This window comes from Haliotis rubra, unplaced genomic scaffold (assembly GCF_003918875.1).
Source record: "Haliotis rubra isolate DU_JTF1 unplaced genomic scaffold, ASM391887v1 Scf227, whole genome shotgun sequence".
Lineage (NCBI taxonomy): Eukaryota > Metazoa > Mollusca > Gastropoda > Lepetellida > Haliotidae > Haliotis > Haliotis rubra.
In genome coordinates this window covers 878,669-900,214 of record NW_025766303.1, presented here as the reverse complement: position 1 = coordinate 900,214, position 21,546 = coordinate 878,669, and the positions used below count along the sequence as shown (strand labels likewise).

At 39.3% G+C, this 21,546-nt stretch overlaps 1 protein-coding gene across 8 annotated transcripts in view; it reads left to right on the top strand.

Moving 5' to 3' along the window:
* The window catches only part of LOC124277762 (ankyrin repeat and SAM domain-containing protein 1A-like), a 114,445-nt gene that overhangs the window by 31,718 nt on the left and 61,181 nt on the right, over nucleotides 1–21,546 (top strand). The window contains exon 1 of one of the 8 annotated variants that reach the window (XM_046713497.1): nucleotides 825–918. The exons of 6 other annotated variants lie outside the window; for them this stretch is intronic. In XM_046713497.1, the coding sequence (XP_046569453.1) occupies nucleotides 891–918 (28 nt within the window). In that variant the 5' untranslated portion in view covers nucleotides 825–890. Of the gene's footprint in view, nucleotides 1–824; nucleotides 919–19,426; nucleotides 20,008–21,546 lie in introns of those variants that run through there. One more of the 8 variants, XM_046713496.1, reaches the window with a different exon arrangement.

Genomic DNA, 21,546 nt, shown 5'->3' with positions numbered 1-21,546 from the left:
TTTAGCGCTATGTGTGTTAATCTATTAACTGTCCACAGCATTAATCAATGTGGAAGATTCGACATTAAAGAAACTGATTTCACACTGTCATGAAGAGGATGTCTGGTAGCTTACTTTCAGACAAGTTTTCTCACAATAACCCCAAGGTAAATGTTGAAAGGAATTATTTGTGAAAATAATATACTGAGGGAAACAAAAAAGAGGGAACACATGAAAGCTCAAGTGTTCCTTAATTCTTCACAAGCGTTGCTTTGCACTGTGGGTGAGAATCTGAGAATAAATACAGGAACACTGTGATGAAGTGGTGTTCCCATATTTGTTTCCTTCAGTATATTTATGGGCTTTTGAGATTTTGTTTCTTATTTTCATTGCATGTCATTTTTTTTGGATAGTTTTTTTGTTCACTTCAGTTGGATACAAACATCAATTTTCCAAACTTTAAGTGAGAAACAACTTACATAGAAAGGCACACATACATGGTTACATTATGTGCTGGGAATAGTAGACTAAGTGCATGATTGTGGAATCACAATGAAATGCAAGTCATTGTTATGTATAGTCAATAACAATGTTATGTATGTAAACTATTACTAGTAATTAAAGTCACTCAGACACTAAATTTTGCGGTCTCCTGAATGATCGATGGCATCAAGTTTAACTTTTTGTATGATTTGGTAAACAGTCATTTAAGTTCAGAGTTCCCAAATGTTTTACAGTGAATACGGTAATGTGTGCTCAAGCTCATAAGTGCTTTGTGTGACATAACGGACAACAAGGAAGCACAAGCTGACTGGTAAGGTGGTAAGTGAGTGATAATATCAGGTAGCCCTACCCTGAAGGCGGGATATTCAGTGTTATACACCAGTCTCACACAACTAGGAACCAACAGAATGGACCCTGATATGAAAATTATCAAAGGTAGGAACTTGTATCAAATCCTGTATTTGTAAACTACTATAGCCACTGGTTTAATATAAAGAAGGCAAGAGTGGCATATAAAGTTATATATTTAGTTACAAGCATTGACGATAAGTCCAGGTGCCGATACAGCAGGTCACATACTGGTTGTGGTGGTTGATATCACATACTGCTGTTATTATACTGCAGATACGGCTTGTTATGTCGTACTACTCCAAGGACAGACAGTGTTTGTTGAGCTGTGTGCTTCTTTCAGATTGATACAGTATGTGCTTCGTTACACATGTTCATAACTGTTTGTGTGGGATGAATAAATGGATTTGTCCACTGTGACGTAAAATTAAACATCACTTGAGCAATCTGTCAGCCATATCATGAACAAAACAAGTTAACATTAATAAATTCAGTGTGACTATCTAAAGGACTATAATCAATGAATAGTAAAACAGAGTATCACAAAGCCTGAGGTAGCTGCCGAGGTGTGCCCGAATATTCAGCTCCACCTGTAACACATGTGACAAATTTTATATGTAATAAATTCCTTGCAGATATGGGATGATGTCCTTGCAAATTGGCAAGCTGGCTTTTATGTCTTTTATTCAAGTTGGTAACTGGCAAACAGGAAAGTTTGATAAACTATCAACACTGTAGCTGAAGTGAACAGTATGAAATGAATTCATCACAGTCCTCTAACTCCAGATATTTCGGATGTTTAGACCAGTGTGACTGTCACATAGTTTAGACTGATACTGGCTGCACTGTCACCGTGACATCCTTCCAGCATGGCAGGCTTCAGAACATGGAGTATATTAGTGGATGATCGGTAAGTCCAGTTTCCATCTGCACACCATTAAATGGAAACCACCATCGATGTTATGACCAATCAAGACAAATCAACAGGTGCCCCCCAGGCGGTCACTACACCTGACCTTTGTTTATTTACCTGTCAGTAAGTAACCTTGAGAATTGTGGTTCAATGATCTGCTTACAGACTGTTTGGTAGCCCAGTGGTTAAAGCATTGTTCAACAAGCCTAGGGTCTTGGTTTTAATCCCAACTTGCTTACAATATGTGGAGCACGTTTCTGGTGGATCATCTGTGATAGTATAACTGGAATGTTGCAAAAAGGAGTATAAACCATATCTTATATGACATAATGTGAAACATATAAAATACTATGTTAATCCAGATGATTTTGCTTAAACAGAGTTGTCGAGGTTAGTGAAGCCGTTGTGGCTGAGCAGGGTAGGCGGCTGACTTTGTGTGCTGGCGATTGGTGCCTGACCCTAAGGGTGTGGGTTCAAATCCTGACTGGACTCAAGCCAACAAAAGTACTAGAATCTGTACTTTACTAAGAAAATGTAATCCCAAATATAACATATGTTACATTTGACCACTTTCTCAATGGCCATGTGTATTCATAGTTTAGTGAGGTTTCCTTGTACGGGAAAAGACATAAGTTGTATATATGAAAACTCCCTAGGGATTCTTGCAGGAGAATATTGCGGAATACTTAGAGGGTAATAAGCTAAGTGTATCAACACTTGTGATAACTTTGCAAATATTGCAGGAGATAGGAATAAATATTGTTAGTAATCTCCAGACAGTTCAGCACACGTTGTCGCTCTTGTCTGGTCACCTCACTGACCTAGAAGCCATTTGGGGAGTGGAGGTAATGTGACAGTCTCATTCAAGTAATGGGATAGTCTCATCCTAGTACTAGCGGAACTCTCCACAGACACGCATCCAGAACACTGGTGCTACTTGACTGACGACAGCCACAGACAAGTGGTTTACCACTCACTGAACAAATACTACACACTGTAGACATTTACATGCAGTAAAAGGTTTGGCTAGAAATCAGCATAAGTGCTTAGGGTAGTAGTATATTGGAGTGAGTGAGTTAATATTTAATGTCACATAGGCAATATCTCAGCCATATCGTGACGACTTATGATCAGGAATGACTTGTTGAATGACTATGTGCATTTAATGAGGTCATTGATGTGGAAACGTAAATATTATCACTAGGAGTTTGCAAGCATTACTTTAAGAAGTGAACTTGAAGGTGTGTGCACATTTCCTTGTCTGGAACATGTTCGAGTATGCAAGGTAATTGTCTTAGAAATATCCTTACAATAGTTTCTTTCAACATACAACAAGACGTGTATGATCCTGACTATACATTTAGCTTGAGTGTCATTTCCTCAAACCTGTTTATTGGAAGAAAACAGAAGTTTGAAACCTGAAATGGTGTTAGCCCAGTGGTGTGTGTTTCGCCCATCACAAGCAAACCTGATGTTTGACTAGCAGCTGTCTCTGTACATCCTGTATGAATGGTTGAGTCAATCTGTTTGATGCTTACATATTGAATCTTCACAGCATATCAATATCATACACAGATCCCAGAAAATGAACCTTTATTAAATGTTTCGATCCAGTTCTTCTTGTGTTCACAACTTTATGGTAGATATTGCTGATGTCACAAGCAGGTTGTCCTTGACCTTGCAGGAAAGTAGTATGTCACAGCTAATCAATCATTCAACAGATGTGAAGATTGACATGTTGTTACCTTTACTATATTGATCACTCGGAGCCATCTGTGATACATTGTATTTGCGTGACCTTTTGTTGTGCCTTGTCTTTCTTGGAAATTTGCTGATTTTGCAGTATTTTCCTGAGGTACATTATGGTATAAACAGTAGAGGTCATACAGGATATTGGTTTTATGTTGTGTATTTTTGGATGTCATATATTTCCTGGGATTGATGCTGTCAGGCCGTATATTGGGAATACAAAAATGTCTTCATAATATCAAGTTCTTCTTCAAGTTGCTGGTCTTCCAGCTCAAATATCAGCTGACAGGATCAAGTAATCTGTGAAACACAGTTGCGAAATATTGGTTTCATTTAATTGACAGGTGCTGCTGAAATTGATTCACAAACTAGGTCAGAACTTCCTTGAAATAAGACAGATTTGTCAAGAGGCCGTGTGTATTTGCCTTTTTCAGATTGAAAGCTGCAAATGAAAAAGAAGATCTTGATGTTGATAATTGTTTGAAGGCTGATGTATTTTAACTGAAAAGATTTTGATATATAACTGCGAAAGAGAGGCTTGAAGTAACAGTACTTCTAATCATTAATAATTTTATAATGTTTGGAAGAAAACATATCCCCATCATTAACTCATCTTCTACTTCTATTCTCAAACCTTTAAGTGCACAAATCTCGGAAGTAAGACTGTCTGCTGTCTATACATTGATATGTGGAGTCAGGCTGGAGCAGCTTCGTTGGTTTTGATCGATACGGGTCCCATGTAGGAAGCCCAATCTGGGAGAACTGTGTAAGTAAAGATATCAAAGCTCAGACACTTTCCAATCATTTTGAAGGTTATATGTTTCTAATGATATATGGCTTATTGAAATGTTATTGAATGCTGAGTTATTTTTACGATTGAATTCATTCATTATAAGCACGTATACTGTCCGGTAGGCATACAGCTTACAGACAGAGGTCATCCTTAGGATGCGCATTCTACTTACCAAAATTATGTCTGTAGTTATTCAGTTTGATTCCTCGGAATGTCAACAACAGATAATGCTTCGACCAGAAATATTGACTGCGTAAGGTTGATTAGTTTATTGACAATTACTTCACTCTCCACGTCCATTTTTACTCATGTCATGTGATCCCTTAACCTGCTGCCGTACAGGGACACCTATTGTATGGAAGTAATCCAGGGATGTGAAACATGTAATGAGTGAAACAGGTAAGAAATTCAACATTTCCAGCTTTAGTTAATGGCTGTGAACTGACATTGTAACCATTTTGGCATTAAATGAATTCGGTGAATTATGGCGTGATGTTATAAATATATGTTCTTGTAATTTTCACAGTACAGTCTACCCAGTTTGAAAGGCAGTAGTTATTTCAAAGATATTAAATTTATTTCTTAAGAATTACAGATAGTGGTAAATAAATAAAGGCAATCTGAAAGATAGTTTCTCACAAAGAATCTGAAACTTTATCATCTGAATGGAACTTCCAAAATTCCTCAACACTTTGTCTTCGCTCATCATGCTGAAAAGGGGCTGTGGGGTAGCCTATCATGCTGAAAACCACACGAAGACCCGGTTTGAATTCCACAATGTGTGAAGCCCATGGCACAATGTGCTGAAGCCCATTTCTCAGGTCATGCTCCCCGGGCACAATGTGTGAAGCCCATTTCTGGTGTTCCCCACCGTGATATTGCTGGGATATTGCTAAAAGCGACATAAAATTAAACTCACTCTGCATTAGTGAGTATGATGCATAATAAGAAATATTTTTTGTCACATTGCTGGAATAACCTCATGGAGTTTCAGGGCATTCCACCTTCTCTTTGGTGTCATCATCTAAGCAGGTTGTTACATTCTATTGTTGTAATATTGCTAAAAGCGGCTTAAAACTAAACTCACTCACTCACTCAACACTTTATCAAGATTTCTTCTAACATACGATAGGGGCGGTGGGGTAGCCTAGTGGTTCAAACGTTCGCTCGTCAGGCCGAAGACCCGGTTCGATTCTCCCCAATGGGTACAATGTGTGAAGCCCATTTCTGGTGTCCCCTTCGGTGATGTTGCTGGAATATTGCTAAAAGTGGCGTAAACCAAACTAAGTCAGTCAGCAGTCTAATACGATAAATATTCTCCATTCTCCTTCAGGTTACATTATACTGACATATTAAAGGACAGTTTAACAAGGATCTTTGAAATATATTTTCGTTTCAGAAAGTAGATAAGCTCTAATCTATAAATAGATTAACACAACTACCCCCAACTGATGATGTCCCCACCCTTGCTGGTCTAAATATAGAATATGCACGTTTCCTACCTGCGGAGCTGGGCAAGTGGCTTTATTATGTGCAGTGTTTCCCTGCTGCCCCTGGTGGGCACCCTGTAATGTCCCAGCATGCCCTGGGTGTTGGAGTGATTGGTCTCAGTGATGGTCGACACCATGCTCCTTGTGAGGCCTTGGGGCCATTTGCTGCTCATAAGTGTTAGTTGATTACTTCTGATTGGTTTGGATACAGGTGTGTCTTGGAATAATTAGGTTTCATTGGCCGATTGACAGGTATGACTGATGATGGGCCAGGGGCTGTTTTGTAACTAGATGCCATTACATATATACTTGGTTCAATATTGTCTGTCTGCAGTAAACAGGGAACTAGCTTATCAGATTCTGAGGAGGACTTTTCATTACTACATATTGAAATGGATGGCATGGATTTGGACAACCCTTATGAAGGTGAACTTTTCAGTTCCAGAGTTATTACCTGGATATGAGTTGTTTTGTTTTTACAATATCATCAGTATTATTGTGGTTTGTCAGTTGTTTCTAGCATTTGTCTCATAATCAAACCTTTCGTGTCAGAGTTAAACCAAAACGACGGCATTCTTTCCTTCTGGCATCGAACAGTAGTCAACTGCCTTGAGTCATCATAACTCCGTGTTATCAGAGTTGCCGCCCTTAGATGATTAGTTGCCGCCAGAAACCCATGATCTTAATTTCGAACGCAAATTAACCCTGTTCATGTTTGCTTATTTATTGATGCTTATGGATTTCCTGAAAATGGTAAATACCAAATACAGTCAAATCCCGATGAGTCGAATCTCTGGGGACCAAGTAATAGATTCGACTTATCGATGTATTCGAGACATAGGTATGTCTATGAGGTAGAAAAAAAGATAATCCAGTCCTAATTCCTCCGCCTAAGCATTTGTTTACCTAATGATTTCCTTATCACTAATAGGGGCACCTTATCAGTTCCACTCTGATTAGCACAGACAGTGATTTCCGTAAAATCACTAATCTGCCTTTTGAACTCACCCGTCAAAGGCGGAAAGGTGTGAGCTGCGCTGGTTTGTTAATTGGATCAGTTTGCTACACCAATCAACTTCTCATTGACTGACTTCGGCTTATGTATACAAGATTGCTGTTGTTTGAATCTCATGGGACCAAATTTTCTTCTCGAGTCATCGTGTGTATTTATGAGTTGAATTCGTGTAACCGGTATTCAAATGATGACAACTATAACAGGGAATGGTCGGGACCGACAGGTACTTCGAGTTAAGCGTAATATTCGAGACACCGGCAATTGACTCATCGGGATTTGACTGTACCTACATTGTATCATGATTTCATTGTCCAAAAGACAAATTGATTGGGCACAAGTGCACCACTAATGGTCACCTTCTCCCTAAGTTAATACCTGGGATGTAGCTGAAATACTTGTCAGTGTTGTGTTAATCCAAACTCACTCATCATACATCTGAAACTATAGTTTAAATCATAACAGAAGTACCGGGTATGTGTCATAAGCCAATCTGACATGAGTAAATGCAAATATTTATGATCTTTATATCCTGAGTACTTCTGAAACCTATTGGTGATATTTGTATAGGATTATACAAATGTATTGTTGAAGCATGATTGATAATACCATTTGGACGTTAAGGAGATTATAAATTAAGCTAATTGTCATGTTCAATAGATAACAAACATACCTGTTTTTCCCTTTAATGTAAATGAGGGTTTATCTTTATATGATGAAGACAGTTTTCTCACAAACACTCCCTGTCAGTGTCAGATCTGGGACCCTTGCATGGCTATCAAGAAGTTCAACTGAATAAATGTGTCGAGGAAAACTCTAACTGGCATTCTTATTGCTTAATGCACTCAATTAGCCCAAGTTTCTGAAGTAAACATTAGATAAGGGAGATAAGTATTGTTGGTATCAGTCAAATTATACCATTCCCATGTGATACACATTTCTAGTGTGTCAGGTGGAGAGGTTTTCTTATGTGGACAAATTCATGAGATATTTTCTAAGTGCTTGAACATGTTTAAATTTTGTGAAATGATTATTATTTTAAACAGGGTCAAATTAAATGTAAAATGTGGTTATGTTTAATGATGCATGAGAATGCTAGGGATTATGGAACTGGAAGTCATGTTTCATATTAATGTCGAGTGTGTGTTTGCGATTATGACTTACTATGCGTCTGCTCCTAATTGGTATGTACCTGATGTATTGCGTCGCATCTTTTGTAATCTTGTTCATTGGAACCACTTAAACATGGTCCAAACTGAACTATTTTCAGTTAGTGTCTTAATCCACAAGAATGTCCAAGCTATTTTACCCAGGTGTTCTGGTTGTACCACAGCCACAGATAGGGAAGATCCAGTTATCACTGGAGATGAGACAGGGCTGAACTCCATGCATGGTCAGACTCACAAATGACATGTTACCATGTAAGTACAAGATAGAAGGTCAGAGGTCAAGGGTTATCACCTTGAGGTCAGCAGCAGAGGTGTTCGTGACAGCTTCCATGTCAAAGAGCCACTTATCAAGTTACAAACTGAATTCCCTACAAATATGACTTCCTATCAGCCAATCTGAAAGCCCAGACAAACCAACAGGCCATTGTTTGTCAAACATGGAGAGAATGCCGCCTTCCTGGTTTCCTCTGTCTTGGAGGCAATCACAGAAATGTGTTGAATTCTCGACAAATCTTGTCCCATCCAAACATTTTGTTTGATTCAGACCAAAATAGGTGGAATGTCAGATGTTCCCTTCTGTTGGTTCGGAACAAAACGAGTCAAATAATAACATAGATGGCCTTCAGAGACTGACCTCACGACCTTGCCAGTGAACTAGGAAGACCTCGTAACAGGCAGAGTAACCTCTGATAGATTCACCTGTGGCTAACGATGTACCAACAGGTGACTGATTTCAATGATTGATTGATCACCTCTGGAGAGATATGTTACCTTGAAAATATGTCTTATTGCCTGTGGCATAATTGGTATTTTCTTATCTAGGTAAGGATCATAGATAGCGTATGACTATGGTATGGCCAATTTGATGTTTAATTTCAATTTCTAAGCATGTCTCTTAGATAATCATTCTTGATCTGAAAATGAATTTTAGCTTCATACCGTACGGAGATTAGAAAACACTAGAGAATGACAGAGACTCCACTGGTTGAATTGGTTGGATGTGTCTGTCATATTGACAGCCCTTCAGATTCTGGTGGTTGTCAGGAATAATTCATACTTGTCATTAGTGCAGTAGTATAAAACATGTTGGGTGGTTACAGTGCGTTAAAGGGAGAATCATTGAGGATTGTGGTCTGAATGAGCGTGATTGTGTTGTCATCTATAAGTTTGCCTGTCCAGGACTTGATTATTTAGAGGCAGACGTCATTTTCTCCCAAATAATCGCTTTGGCTAAATAATCAAGTTCATTAAAATAATCAAGTTCATTGTTTCCACTATCTCAGTAATGGCAATTTTCTGTGAAAACAGAATGGAAAGAAGAACAAATAAACAACCTCAAGCAGTTTTTGAATATGATTATGTTCAAGCAGTATATATCTGTCATGCTACTTCTTTAAATACAAACACCTTTGTAGGTTGACATACATGATGTTGGTTACTAGTACAATGATATCAGTGTAGCCTTACAGTGTTCAGCCCTTCTAGGTTGATATCATAGCTGCAGTATATTACTTCCTTTCCGTGAGGAGACCGCCCAGGTCATCAGGTCGGTCGTCTGGAGAATGTCGGTGGGACTATCTCAGTGAGGCAAACATCCAGCAGACACATCTAGAGGAGGAAGATAACAGATATATAGGTGTAGGTGGCTGTTATGAGCTGTAGTTGTCCTCACTTGGTGTATACGTGTTTATGTAATGTGATAATGGCTGTATCTGCCACAACCTTTCACCCATCTGGCCAGGGCTTGATTTGTGGTCTTTAATACTGATTCATATATTTATACTTTGCATCCGGTAAATGCTATGGGTTTATGTACATATCAACATTCTTGTCTTTTATCCTGATTCATATATTATACTTTGCAACATTTCAATTTTTTGATGATATCATATAATACACTCATCTGCTCACATGAGTTGGTTTGCCTGAAATAGTATTATATTGTTTCATGTAAAGACTGCAGTATTTCACAAACCATGTCTTTGTTTTGGAGCTTGAAGCCTGATTCTCGTATTGCCATAGGAGCCACAGGTGGTCCCGTCATCTAAGTCAGAGTTGCTTCCCTTAGGCATGCCAGGAACCTAAGAGCTTTGGTTCACCTTCATACTGTTTCTGTTTGTCAAAACCTAACTAGAGGTTTTGGTGTCGCCAAAATGGTAAATGTCCTACATCAGCTAATTCTCTTCTTCATCAAGTTTTCGATTCCCCACATGGGTACAATGTGTGAAGCCCATTTCTGGTGTCCCCAGCTGTGATATTGCTGGAATATTGCTAAAAGCAGCGTAAAACTAAACTCACTCACTCACTGACTCTTCATCAAGTTGATGTGATGTGACATAATAAAAATACAGTTACACACTCACTTGGTACCTATCGTGATAGTGAAGCACCTGGAGCATATAATATATCATGTATTATGTAAGTTTAACTGAAAGTCTAAGCAAGTCTAGATCAAACTTTAAAACTAAGGCCAAAACTCGACCAAGTTTAGGAATATCAGATAAAGAAAGGTTCTTTAGAGAAACATGATATATTACAATTATTTGAAAGGAGGCTTTCATAGACGAGGTGCTTGTCTGCCATTGTGGTAGACACAGCAAGAACAGAATGGAACTTCTTTGTAATTAAGGTTTCTTGCACATGAGGAACATTTTGTTCCAATACTACTCAAAACAAGATGAAAGCCGCCACAACTAGAAGTCTGTGTAGCAATACCCACCAGCCAATACAGGTTAACTTTTACCTTCTATTGAGCTGCACCCGTGAAGGTCCAAGTTAGAATATTGATCTTCAGCAACCCATGCTTGTCGTAAGAGGCACTAACGGATCGGGTGGTCGCTGACTTGCTTGACACATTTCATCGGTTCCCAACTGCGCAGGTCGATGCTCATGCTGTTGATCACTGGATTGTTTGGTCCAGACTTGATTATTGACAGACCGCCGCCATATAGGTGGAATATTGCTGAGTGCGGCGTAAAACTCAATAACTTTCATGTATACTCATCCAATTGGTATTGATGAGGGGCGGTGGGGTAGCCTAGTGGTTAAAGCGTTTGCTCATCATTCTGAAGACCAGGGTTCAGTTCCCCACCTGTGTTTGCAAATGCCATTCTCAGCAGTAGGGTAGCCTGGTAGTTACAGCGTTAGCTCGTCACGCTGATGACCGGGTTTCGATTCCCCACATAGGTACAATGTGTGATGTCCATTTCTGGTGTCCCCCACCGTGATGTTGCTGGAATATTGCTAAAAGCTGTATAACCATACTCAATCAATCTACTGGTGACACACTCCATTTCTAGCAGTGTTATGACTGTGCTAAAATAGAGTAGAACACTCATTAGGTCGATCAAATTAAACATGATCGCATCTGTACTTTACAGAAATTATTGATGTCACTTAATTCATTCCTACCTCTAATTGGGAATGTTGGGTGTGATCAATTTATGTACTTTTTCCATTATTAGTAATTAGGGAAATTTTGAATATTATGTTACAGTTAGCATAATTCCATTAAGAATTGTGATTGTTGTGACTATCACAGAACGCTGGAGTCCTTCCAAGTATTGATTCTGCCTAATCAGTTACACACATAATGAGCCAAGATGAATGCTTTTTCACTCGAAGAATTTAATGAAAAAAATTAAGCCTCATGAAAATTATTATTTTATTTAATCAATAAATAGAATGGACATATTCAAAGTCTTTTAGCATCTGATTGGTTAACACCATTTAGCAGAATCCTTTTAGACACTAAAGGGATGAAATCTAGTTTAAGTTTGTAGAATTAGGTTAAATTGATTATAAGAAAATCTATAGTATGATTGAAAATCGTCACTGAAGACTTGTAATTTGTCACATGGTCTTGTTATTGTGATGAATGATAGTTTAGTGACTCAGTGATCTGCCTCAGCCAGAGGGAGTCCTCTGCTTCAAGTTCGGCTAAATTGGAATCTGGGATGGTGCTGTGGAAATGAGGAGCGGGTTAGATTTTCACGGATTCCTGAAGGCTGTGATAAGAGACTTGTTGATGTAAGAGCTGCACTGGTATGAATTTTGTTTATTTTGAAATTAATCTTGTCATCAATATCTGATAAAATAGTTTAAAGCTCTGTTAAGCTGTGTGAGCTCTGTTACTCCCCAGAACATTAGCTGCTCATTGAAAGCAATGAATGGCTTATTCCTGTGTTTCTGATTGTTAAACTATTTCCTTTAGTTACAGGTGTAAATTTCCCAGTGTTGTATTTCTTTGTACTTAAATTAAGCAGCAAGAGTGGTAATTCTTCATAGAAAGTTGAATTTTAATTGAGCCTTAAATGTCTAAGTTGTGAGAGTGTGCTAGTTTCAGATATGAATCTGGCCTCCCAGGAGAGGGAATGCCATGTAGCTGTTGTCTGTGCGTTCTGTGAATGTGCAGGCTGGACACACCTGTGCACCTTGCCGGTACCTTGTTTATGTAACGAGATTGACAGGTAAATGTTGTGTCTGTATGATTTGGTATCTTGTGTTTTACCATGGTTTGTGAGCTTTGTGAGCCAATTGAGAAGTTGAGATTAGCATTGTGTGTTTTTGTGAGATTATTCAAATAATAAACTAATGGAGAATGTGATATTAGGGAGTTGATTGGCTGGAGCTTGATTTAAATGTCATGCAGTGGATTATTTTTCAAAGATAGTTAAGGGGCCAATTGTTAAAGCTTGGTTGTTATCAACTGGAGTAAAGTTTTGGATATGACTGACAATTTTATTGGCTGTTATTGGAATGTGAAGAGTATGAACTTTGCAAATGAAGAGAAATGAAATGGTATCAATTGTTATTTTAAATTTATGACGTTATTGTTTCTTTATTCAGTCTGCGACTTAAGGCAAAGGCTTTGCGTAGGAAGTATCTGTTTTGTCTGTGTTCTCAGCTTATACTTGTCCATATACTAAACACTGACATAGAAATGTGGCGGTAATGGCAATAAGGGTGGGTATTGCAGAGAATTTTCATATTGCGATATATTGTGATGCAAAAGCGTATATTGCGATATGTATTGCAATATATTGCAAGAAGGTTTTTGTCAACAAAAAACTACGATAATCAAGTTAATTCTTGATTTATAAAGCGAAAAACACAACAAAATCACTATGCTTGATTAAGATTTAATAAAAACTTTAATCATGACAAAAAAAAAATGTAAATAATGTTTGGTACGAATAAAAAAAGGAAAGGAACAACTTAAAAATGGAAATATCCGAAGATTTCCGAGTGTTACGGAGTTTTCCGAATGCATGTCAAAATACCGGTTTTCGATCAGCGTATCGCGATACATATCGTTTTCATGTCTGAACCAGTAAATACCGGTAAACCGGTTTTATCATCCAAAACTGTGTTCCACAGGAGATATCGCTTGTGTGAGATCAAACGATATCTCCTAGGAGATATCGTTTTGACAGTAGATTTTGTACAATGCCCTGACAATGCTATGACGTCATGTACTTGATGACGTCACAATGCTATGACATCGCTGCACTGCAAGTCTAATGGCAGTACCATGTTCAGAGATGTACATTTGTCATTGAAAATTAATGAAGAGTGATTTTTGATGATAAATAGAATCTCACCCTCGTGTCTTCTGATATCAAATATATCAACACTCGTTGATAAAGTAAATTTGTAACTTTATCAACTCGTGATGATATAATTGATATCAGAAGACACTTGGGTGAGATTCTCTATATATTGCGCAGCACTAAATGGCAACTGGTAGACCCAGTAGACTCAGTAGCCTCCGACAAGGTTCTCTGATGTCAAACATATGACTGTGTGGAGGTTGTGACAATGCTTGTTCAGTTGGGGATGAAGAATCTTGTATCATCTCCAGCCCAACTATAATCACTGATTATCTTTCTCCAAGCAGGGCGGTGGGGTAGCCTAGTGGTTCAAGCTTTCGGTTGTCTCCCGGGTTCGATTCCCCACATGGGTACAATGTGTGAAGCCCATTTCTGGTGTCGCTCGCTGTAATATTGCTAGCATATTGCCAAAAGTGGCGTAAATCTAAACTCACTCACTCTCCGAGCGTGAAAGGTCCACTTGCCTTCATGCAGAGTTGTGTCCCTTTGACATGAATTCAGGTTTGCCACAGTTGTTTTAGTCTGTCTCTCAGTCCCTGAACCACACTATTTTCCCCACTGCCAAGCTCTCTCTGCAGTGCTAAAGCCCTAAATAAAGCAAGTCTAGATTTCCTCAGGTTCTGAATCTCTGGTCTCCCTGGGGCTCCTTTTCAATTTAAATGGGCTTGTTTGTTACTATCAAAATGATATATATTCAGAGACTAAGCGTTAGTCTACAGTTGTTTCTATGCTTGCCAACACGGTGCTGATGCTCAGGGGTTTCAAGGAGTGGTAAACATCAGACTCATCCCTGACCTCCTCCCCTCCCACATTGAGCTGAGGTACTGTGATCGAACTGAAATTCTGTTAAAATGGCGTTAAACCCAACTCACTCACTCACTCACTCACTCACTCACTCACTCACTCACTCACTCACTCACTCACTCACTCACTCACTCACTCACTCACTCACTCACTCACTCACTCACTCACTCACTCACTCACTCACTCACTCACTCACTCACTCACTCACTCACTCACTCCTCACTCACTCACTCCTCACTCACTCACTCACTCACTCACTCACTCACTCACTCACTCCTCACTCACTCACTCACTCACTCACTCACTCACTCCTCACTCACTCTCACTCACTCACTCACTCACTCACTCACTCACTCACTCACTCACTCACTCACTCACTCACTCACTCACTCACTCACTCACTCACTCACTCACTCACTCCTTACCCAGCCTCCACATGGGGATCAAACAAACCATGTCTAAGAAACCACCTGACTTCCAGGGATCACTCAAACATATGTTTTTGCTTCTCTGAATACTGAGACAAGCCAAGAAAAAAATCCCCAGGATCAAAGTGGCAGCAAATTGGCCAGTTTACCAGGAATTTCTCTTCCCTGTCAAAATCTTTTTCACAAGATGTTTCCCCCTATGAGATAGTTGGGCTTCCCTGTGCTGATCTCTTTGGTGGTTGTGTTAATTACGGCTCCTGTGGCACGGCGATCACACTCTTGACTGGAGATCAATGCACTGAACGTATACATAGTGGTTGTTTTACCGAGACTGATAGTCGGAACAGTAAGCCTTTCATTAGGGCACAGTGCCTTCCTTGTATGACAGGTCGAAGACATAGTGTCTTCCCAAGTGCCGATAACACTTTAAAGGAGGAAGAGGAATTGTGGAAGAAAGATTTAGTTCATCATCAAAGGTTCTTTTTTCATGATTTTCTCATTAGGTTGTTTTATTAGAGCAATTCATTAATGTTATGATGAGATATATTTTCAAGTGGTTTTAAAGTTTGATGATAGTTTGTTTCCTTAAAATATAATTTGCTTCCTTCCTTTTTCAAATCAGGAAAATTATACACATTTTGTTTGCATATTTTGTCTCCAACAGGGGTTGTCTTGTGTACTGACAATCGGATTCAAGTTCAGGAAGATAGTTTAGGATTAAGTTGTTTTTAAATATGCTGATAATACACGGATAAATTCTTTCACAACTAAATGCACATATACCTTTGCGCTAGGTGGTTCAATTTCACAGATTTGTTGACAGAATGACATGATGGCTTGTCACCATACCCTGACAGAGATCATTGTTCATGACCTCGATCACTGGATCGTCTGATCCAACCTTGATGTATTTGCACCCCATCATCATGTATCCCAATATTGCTGAGTGAGATGTGGAGTAACAGATTATCCTAGACTGGATTGAGGTTAAGGAATGAGTCAGCTGTATGTTCAAGTTTCTTCGTATGTAAATATAAATAGATTGTAAGCATCAAGCATGCATAACGTGAATATAATAGTTTACTGTTAGTGACAGAAACACTGTGGCAGCAGGCTGGAGAAAGGAGGCGTGTGTACCTCTGTAACATCTGGGGGTATTTACAGGCAGATATGTCAGAAAACCTGTTATGTATGTTCAGGTAAATCTGGTTATGCACCAATCCAGGTAACCTTGGCTACACACCTGACCTCCTATAATGATCCTGGAGGAAGGATTTGAAGGAAATTGTACCAGCAACAAGATACTTTGTAGCAAAACTGCCTCAACACTTTCAGTGGAGAAGCATCTGTGAGATATTTGTGGTTGTTTTGGTAACACTTGTATAGGATTGCTGTGGTACGGAAGGTGGCGTTACCGAGGGTACAGGGAGGTGAGTCCGATGCCAACACAAACGGAAGGTGTTTGTTGTAGTCTGGTGTGTGGAACTGTGGCGCAGGTGAGCTGGAGACTGACGGCAGGAAAGGTCAGGTCGTGATTCAGAACTTATTCTGGGCACACTTGTCAACAATGAGTTTGTAAAGTAAGTGTGTCCTTGATGTCCTGCATGATGGCTTCTTGTTCATGTAAACAATGAGATTAGGTTGGGAGGCACAGGGTCTGGCTTCGTCACATTCTGTTGACAGTGGTCAATGAAAGGAATTGTTTAGCACAAGGTAGACATGTTTCAGAACCCTTTGTGTTATATTGTTACAAGTTTGCGAGTCATATTTGAAGTGTTTTCATGTGTCAGTGATTACCCACTTCCCAGATGATGCTCCAGCTGGAGTTGCTGTTTGAGGGTTAAACCCATCTCACTCATTCACTCACTCATTAACCAACCTCATACATGTGATGATATATGCTGACTGGATTGGGTGGGCTGTCTCAGTGACTTGTTGGATTGCTTGTCACTATCTCGTCTGCGTGGGGGCGGTTCGTTAGCTTAGTGCTTAAAGTGTTCGCTTGTCAAGCCGAAGACCTGGGTTTGACTCCCCTCATGGGTACAACGTGTGAAGCCCATTTCTTGTGTCCCCGCTGTGATATTGCTGGAATATTGCTAGAAGCAGCGTAAAACTATACTCACTCGCTCACTCACTTGACTGCGTGAATCTGTGCTCATGAATGTCAATCATTGGATTGCCTGGCCCAAACACAATTATTTACATGGAGCTGTAATATTGCTGAGTTTGGCAGAAACAGATAAATACAACTGCAAGTAACGTGTGCCTATGTCCCATGGCTCCAGGCTTGTATCAAAAGTCTGGGGTCATGTCTACCGCTGTTAATTTTCTATGAGTCAGACATGTCATTTATGTTTGGAATCATCACAACCATATTTCGTCAAAGTGACATTTGTGCCCAAAACGTCTTCGACTGTAATTTATACCAGATAATTGCCTCAGTACTGTCATTGTCATACATACATCCAGTTAATAATCAGTTTTTTTCGGCATGTAATTGGAAGTTCCATATATTATTAGGTGTTCTTTCTGGTTATAAAATATCATGCCAAAGATTACTAATTTTCACCAGAGCCATACTGTCAGACACAACTATGATGATTGCACGGAATTTGTAGCTAGATATTTTCTTACTGAACCAACTTTTGTATAAATGCCAAGGCCAAAATGTAGCACTCAGGAATTTCAGGGATACTTAGCATCTGATATTAATAATGCATAAATTTTAGGTATTTTACTATTATGTATGTTAATGATGTTAGTGATCTGTTCAAAAAGTGTAAAATATGTTTTTATATATGAAAAAATTGTATTTTTGATAGACTGAGGAAATATTAATGACGGTAACATTTGAAAATGTCATTTGGTATTGTATTGATGGAAGCTCCATATTGTGTGAGATTGCGTGTACATTTTGGAATTGGATTGTTTTTAAATGTCACTGAACAAAAGCTGAGCCATATTCACCCATCATCACGACACATACAAGTGCAATCTGGTCTCGTGGTTCCTTCCACAAACAACGGTGTTGTTTGTACGGTGTCTGATTCCTAACACCAAACAATTTTGTTTACATTCAATGAAAAAGGAATAGCAAGAACCAGTTGATAAACAAACTGAAGTGGACATAAATCGATATGAGGCAGCAAGGCTATTGTCAACTTCGATTCCATGTGATTCATGAAGTAGTTTATTAGCTAGGATAACATTGATAGTAATCATAATGTGTATTTGTGTTGTGCTGACTGCACACACTGAAATATGCTCATGGCAGTACATCATACCTGTGTTCTCAAACTCCATTCTCAGCTCACTGGGGAGGCGGTGGAGTAGCATTTGTTCGTCACGCCGTTGACCTGGGTTCGATTCCCCACATGGGTGCAATGTGTGAAGCTCATTTCTGGTGTTTCCCACCATGATATTACTGGAATATTGCTAAAAGCGGCGTAAACACCCACTCACTCACACTGCATTCGTATTGTGGTTCTTTCTTCTATGAAAATATCCGGGTAGCTTATAGTTTTCTCTTCTTATTGGAATTGGGTGGCTAAAAGTGGCGTAAAACCAAAAACTCACTCACTCAGCTCACTGGGAATAATATTTTACAAGTGTTTACACAGGTCATAAACCTACAAATTTCAGATAGTTTAAGTAATTACTCTAACAGAGAACAAGAAAATGATCAATGAAAACATATTTGGTCAGTATCATAAATGAATCAGGGCATCAAATTTTGTTTCAACCTCATTAGACAAAAGCTTTTTATGTGAGAAATAGTCAGTGTTAGTGATTCTGTAGCTGTGTACCAACAAAAGTCAAATAAGTGTGTATTGTGTTTGACCAGTTTACAGCCGAACACATCAAACAAACTATTGATTACACAAATAGCTCGACTGATGAGATGGTGATCGAGCTGGTTGGTTTACTAATCGTCTAAACCTGCAATACGGACTGAGGTGTTCATTGTTGTGTATATATCATGTCAATAACCAAGATTGATTGCCATGCCCCATCTGTAACTCCTGGTGAAGGGTTTGAGAAGTGGAGTGTTGGACCCTCAGTTGATGCTAGATGTATGTTGGCCTGATCGGAATCAATATTGTCAGCTACGGACTGATTAATACACCGTTGTGCCAGGTGAAACAATACCCTAAATGAAACAATGTTGTGTGCCAGGTGAAGCAGGAACGATGTGCTTTGGTGCAGCGGTCTATTTCAGAACTAGGGCATGTTATTTGCAGCAAATATTTAGGATTGTGCTACTTTCATTAGATGGATTTTGTGGACAATGTGCATTTTGACAAACAGTCTAGGTTTTATCTGTGTGCTGTACAGATGAATGAACATGGCACTGACCTGATCTGTCACCTAGTTCTCTGACACAGTTCCATTAATGCCGTCTGTCAACGCTTTTGCTTATAGTCTATTTCTAACTCTGCATCATGAGCTGTTTCTACCACAGATTTGGGCATGACAAGCCTGTTTCTACCACAGATTTGGGCATGACAAGCCTGTTCGTTTTGTATTCATGCTGCGATATTTAAAGTAATGGATATTTTTTCCAACTTGACATGTTAGGACGACATTTGAAATCTGTCGTGAATGCGTGAAGGACCTTTACAATCGGAGTGTGTTGACGTTGGTATTTTCAGGGAAGTGGATGTGTTGTAGGTACTCCTCGACATCTGTGACATCTCAGTGTGATGTGATATACTCTTGTGTTTTGATACATGCTCCGGTCTTTTGTTGATATGATGGATACATGCAGTCATCTTGTTACTGCAGCTTTAATGGGTCGCAATGGGCTGTTCCGTAGCTTGTATAAGCTTTGTTGTGAATATTGATGTGGTTATATCAATACTGCGTTTAAGTTTCGGAATATTTATGTGTGCCATATGTCAGGAAGGATTTATCCACGGTTGTCACTTCATCTGGTGAAAACCTGAATGTGTGTTATGGATACTGCATCGACATTGGTATGAGAACTGGATGTCATGTATTAGGTTTGGAGGTGAAATTCACATAATATGGGTGCCTCAAATGTATGGAGACTTGACATTGGTATGAACACTGGACGTACTATGTAGTACACACACTGCAGCCATGATCTACCTGCAACTACACATCTACACCTGGAGCTACATCAGGTACATGAAGGCTCGCAGCATCACTGCCGACATGGGAGCACTTAGTCTGCATATACAAGGTAGGATCAGGGGGCGGACTAGCACGCTAATCCCAGTCACATCCGGGGCTAGCAGAAGTTTAGGCTTTATTGGGAGTGTCTTTATATATGTTGTGTCTATGGTTCAGGTAGTATCTCATACAGACCCTGAAGCAAATATATCCAAGAAAGCCCACGCAAGTCTTGAAAATGTGGCAAGTCTAGATTTCCCCAGCTTCAGGAAGAAAGTCTGAGGGCTCCTTTTCATTATAATTTTTTTTTTTTACTATCAACTTTTTTTTCAGTAAAATATGTTCATTTCAGAGACTAGTTGTTAGTCTATGGTTCAGGGTGAGTTGCATTTGTATCAAGGATGATGGGGTAGCCTACTGGTTAAAGCGTTCGCTCGTCATGCTGAAGGCCTGAGTTCGATTCCCCACATGGGTACAATTTGTGAAGCCCATCTCTAGTGTTCCCAGCAATGATATTGCTGGAATATTGCTAAAAGCGGCGTAAAGATTTGTATTGTGGTTCTTTCTTCTATGAAAATATCTGGGTAGCTTCTAGTGTTCTTTTATTATTGGGATGGGAGACAGTGTCACCCTTCATTAGTCAGGCCTGCAAACATTTCAAAGTACATTAAACAATACCAACCCAGTTTCCTCATTGAATATGGTTAAATAAACATTGACTTCAGTATTTTGTTGCAGTTAGGGAAGTATAAACGTAACGACCAATGTTCACACTGTTTTTAAAAAACTGCATAAGTGTTCATTCGTGCTTTTTTAAAAGTTTTTAACTCCATAATAACAAGAACATCCTGAGGTCATTTTTCTTATAAGTAGGTCTCCAGTAATAACTTCCTAGACTGTTGAACTATAAATACATAGAAACTGTAGACAACCATACAGAATCAGGGGCAAGATTCAGTGCTAAACTGTCCCAGAAAACAACTCATGACCTTGAATGAACAGTTTGGGTGGTGGGTAGTGTAGTGGTTAAAGTGCTTGCTAGTCATATCTTAAGCCCAGGTTTAATTCCCCACATTGATATTGCTACAATATTACCAACAAAGGTATAGAACCGTACTGACTAACTCAATCTTTGGAACAATATTTTCATGGTTTGTGATATCAGATCAACAAACAGAGATAAATGTGCTCCAAGGTTCACGAGTTTGATAAAATCTAGACATTGGCTTTCATCAGATGAACATTTGGACGGGCAGGAGGAGCAACAGATGATATCTTGGATAAATACACCGGTAGCCACTGAGTAATCAGATTCCAGGGACAATACTCCAGCACCTAGAACCGTCTCCATGTATGTGTACTCCACCTTCCACTAGCTGTAAAGTCAGTAATTTGTGTGATGGCTTTTTTCACCTAGGTCTGACTACGACAGCAGGAGGACCACCAGCTGCTACTTAATCATTCTAACACCTGGGCCAATTTTGTTGGTATCTTCATCTGATGGACTCCATAAGGATTTTCTTTCACTTTAAACACCTCTTTGTGCTGGTTATGTTCCATCTTGCCCTCAGGGTCAGTCAGTTCTCAGCTGATGGATTCCGGTTGCTGA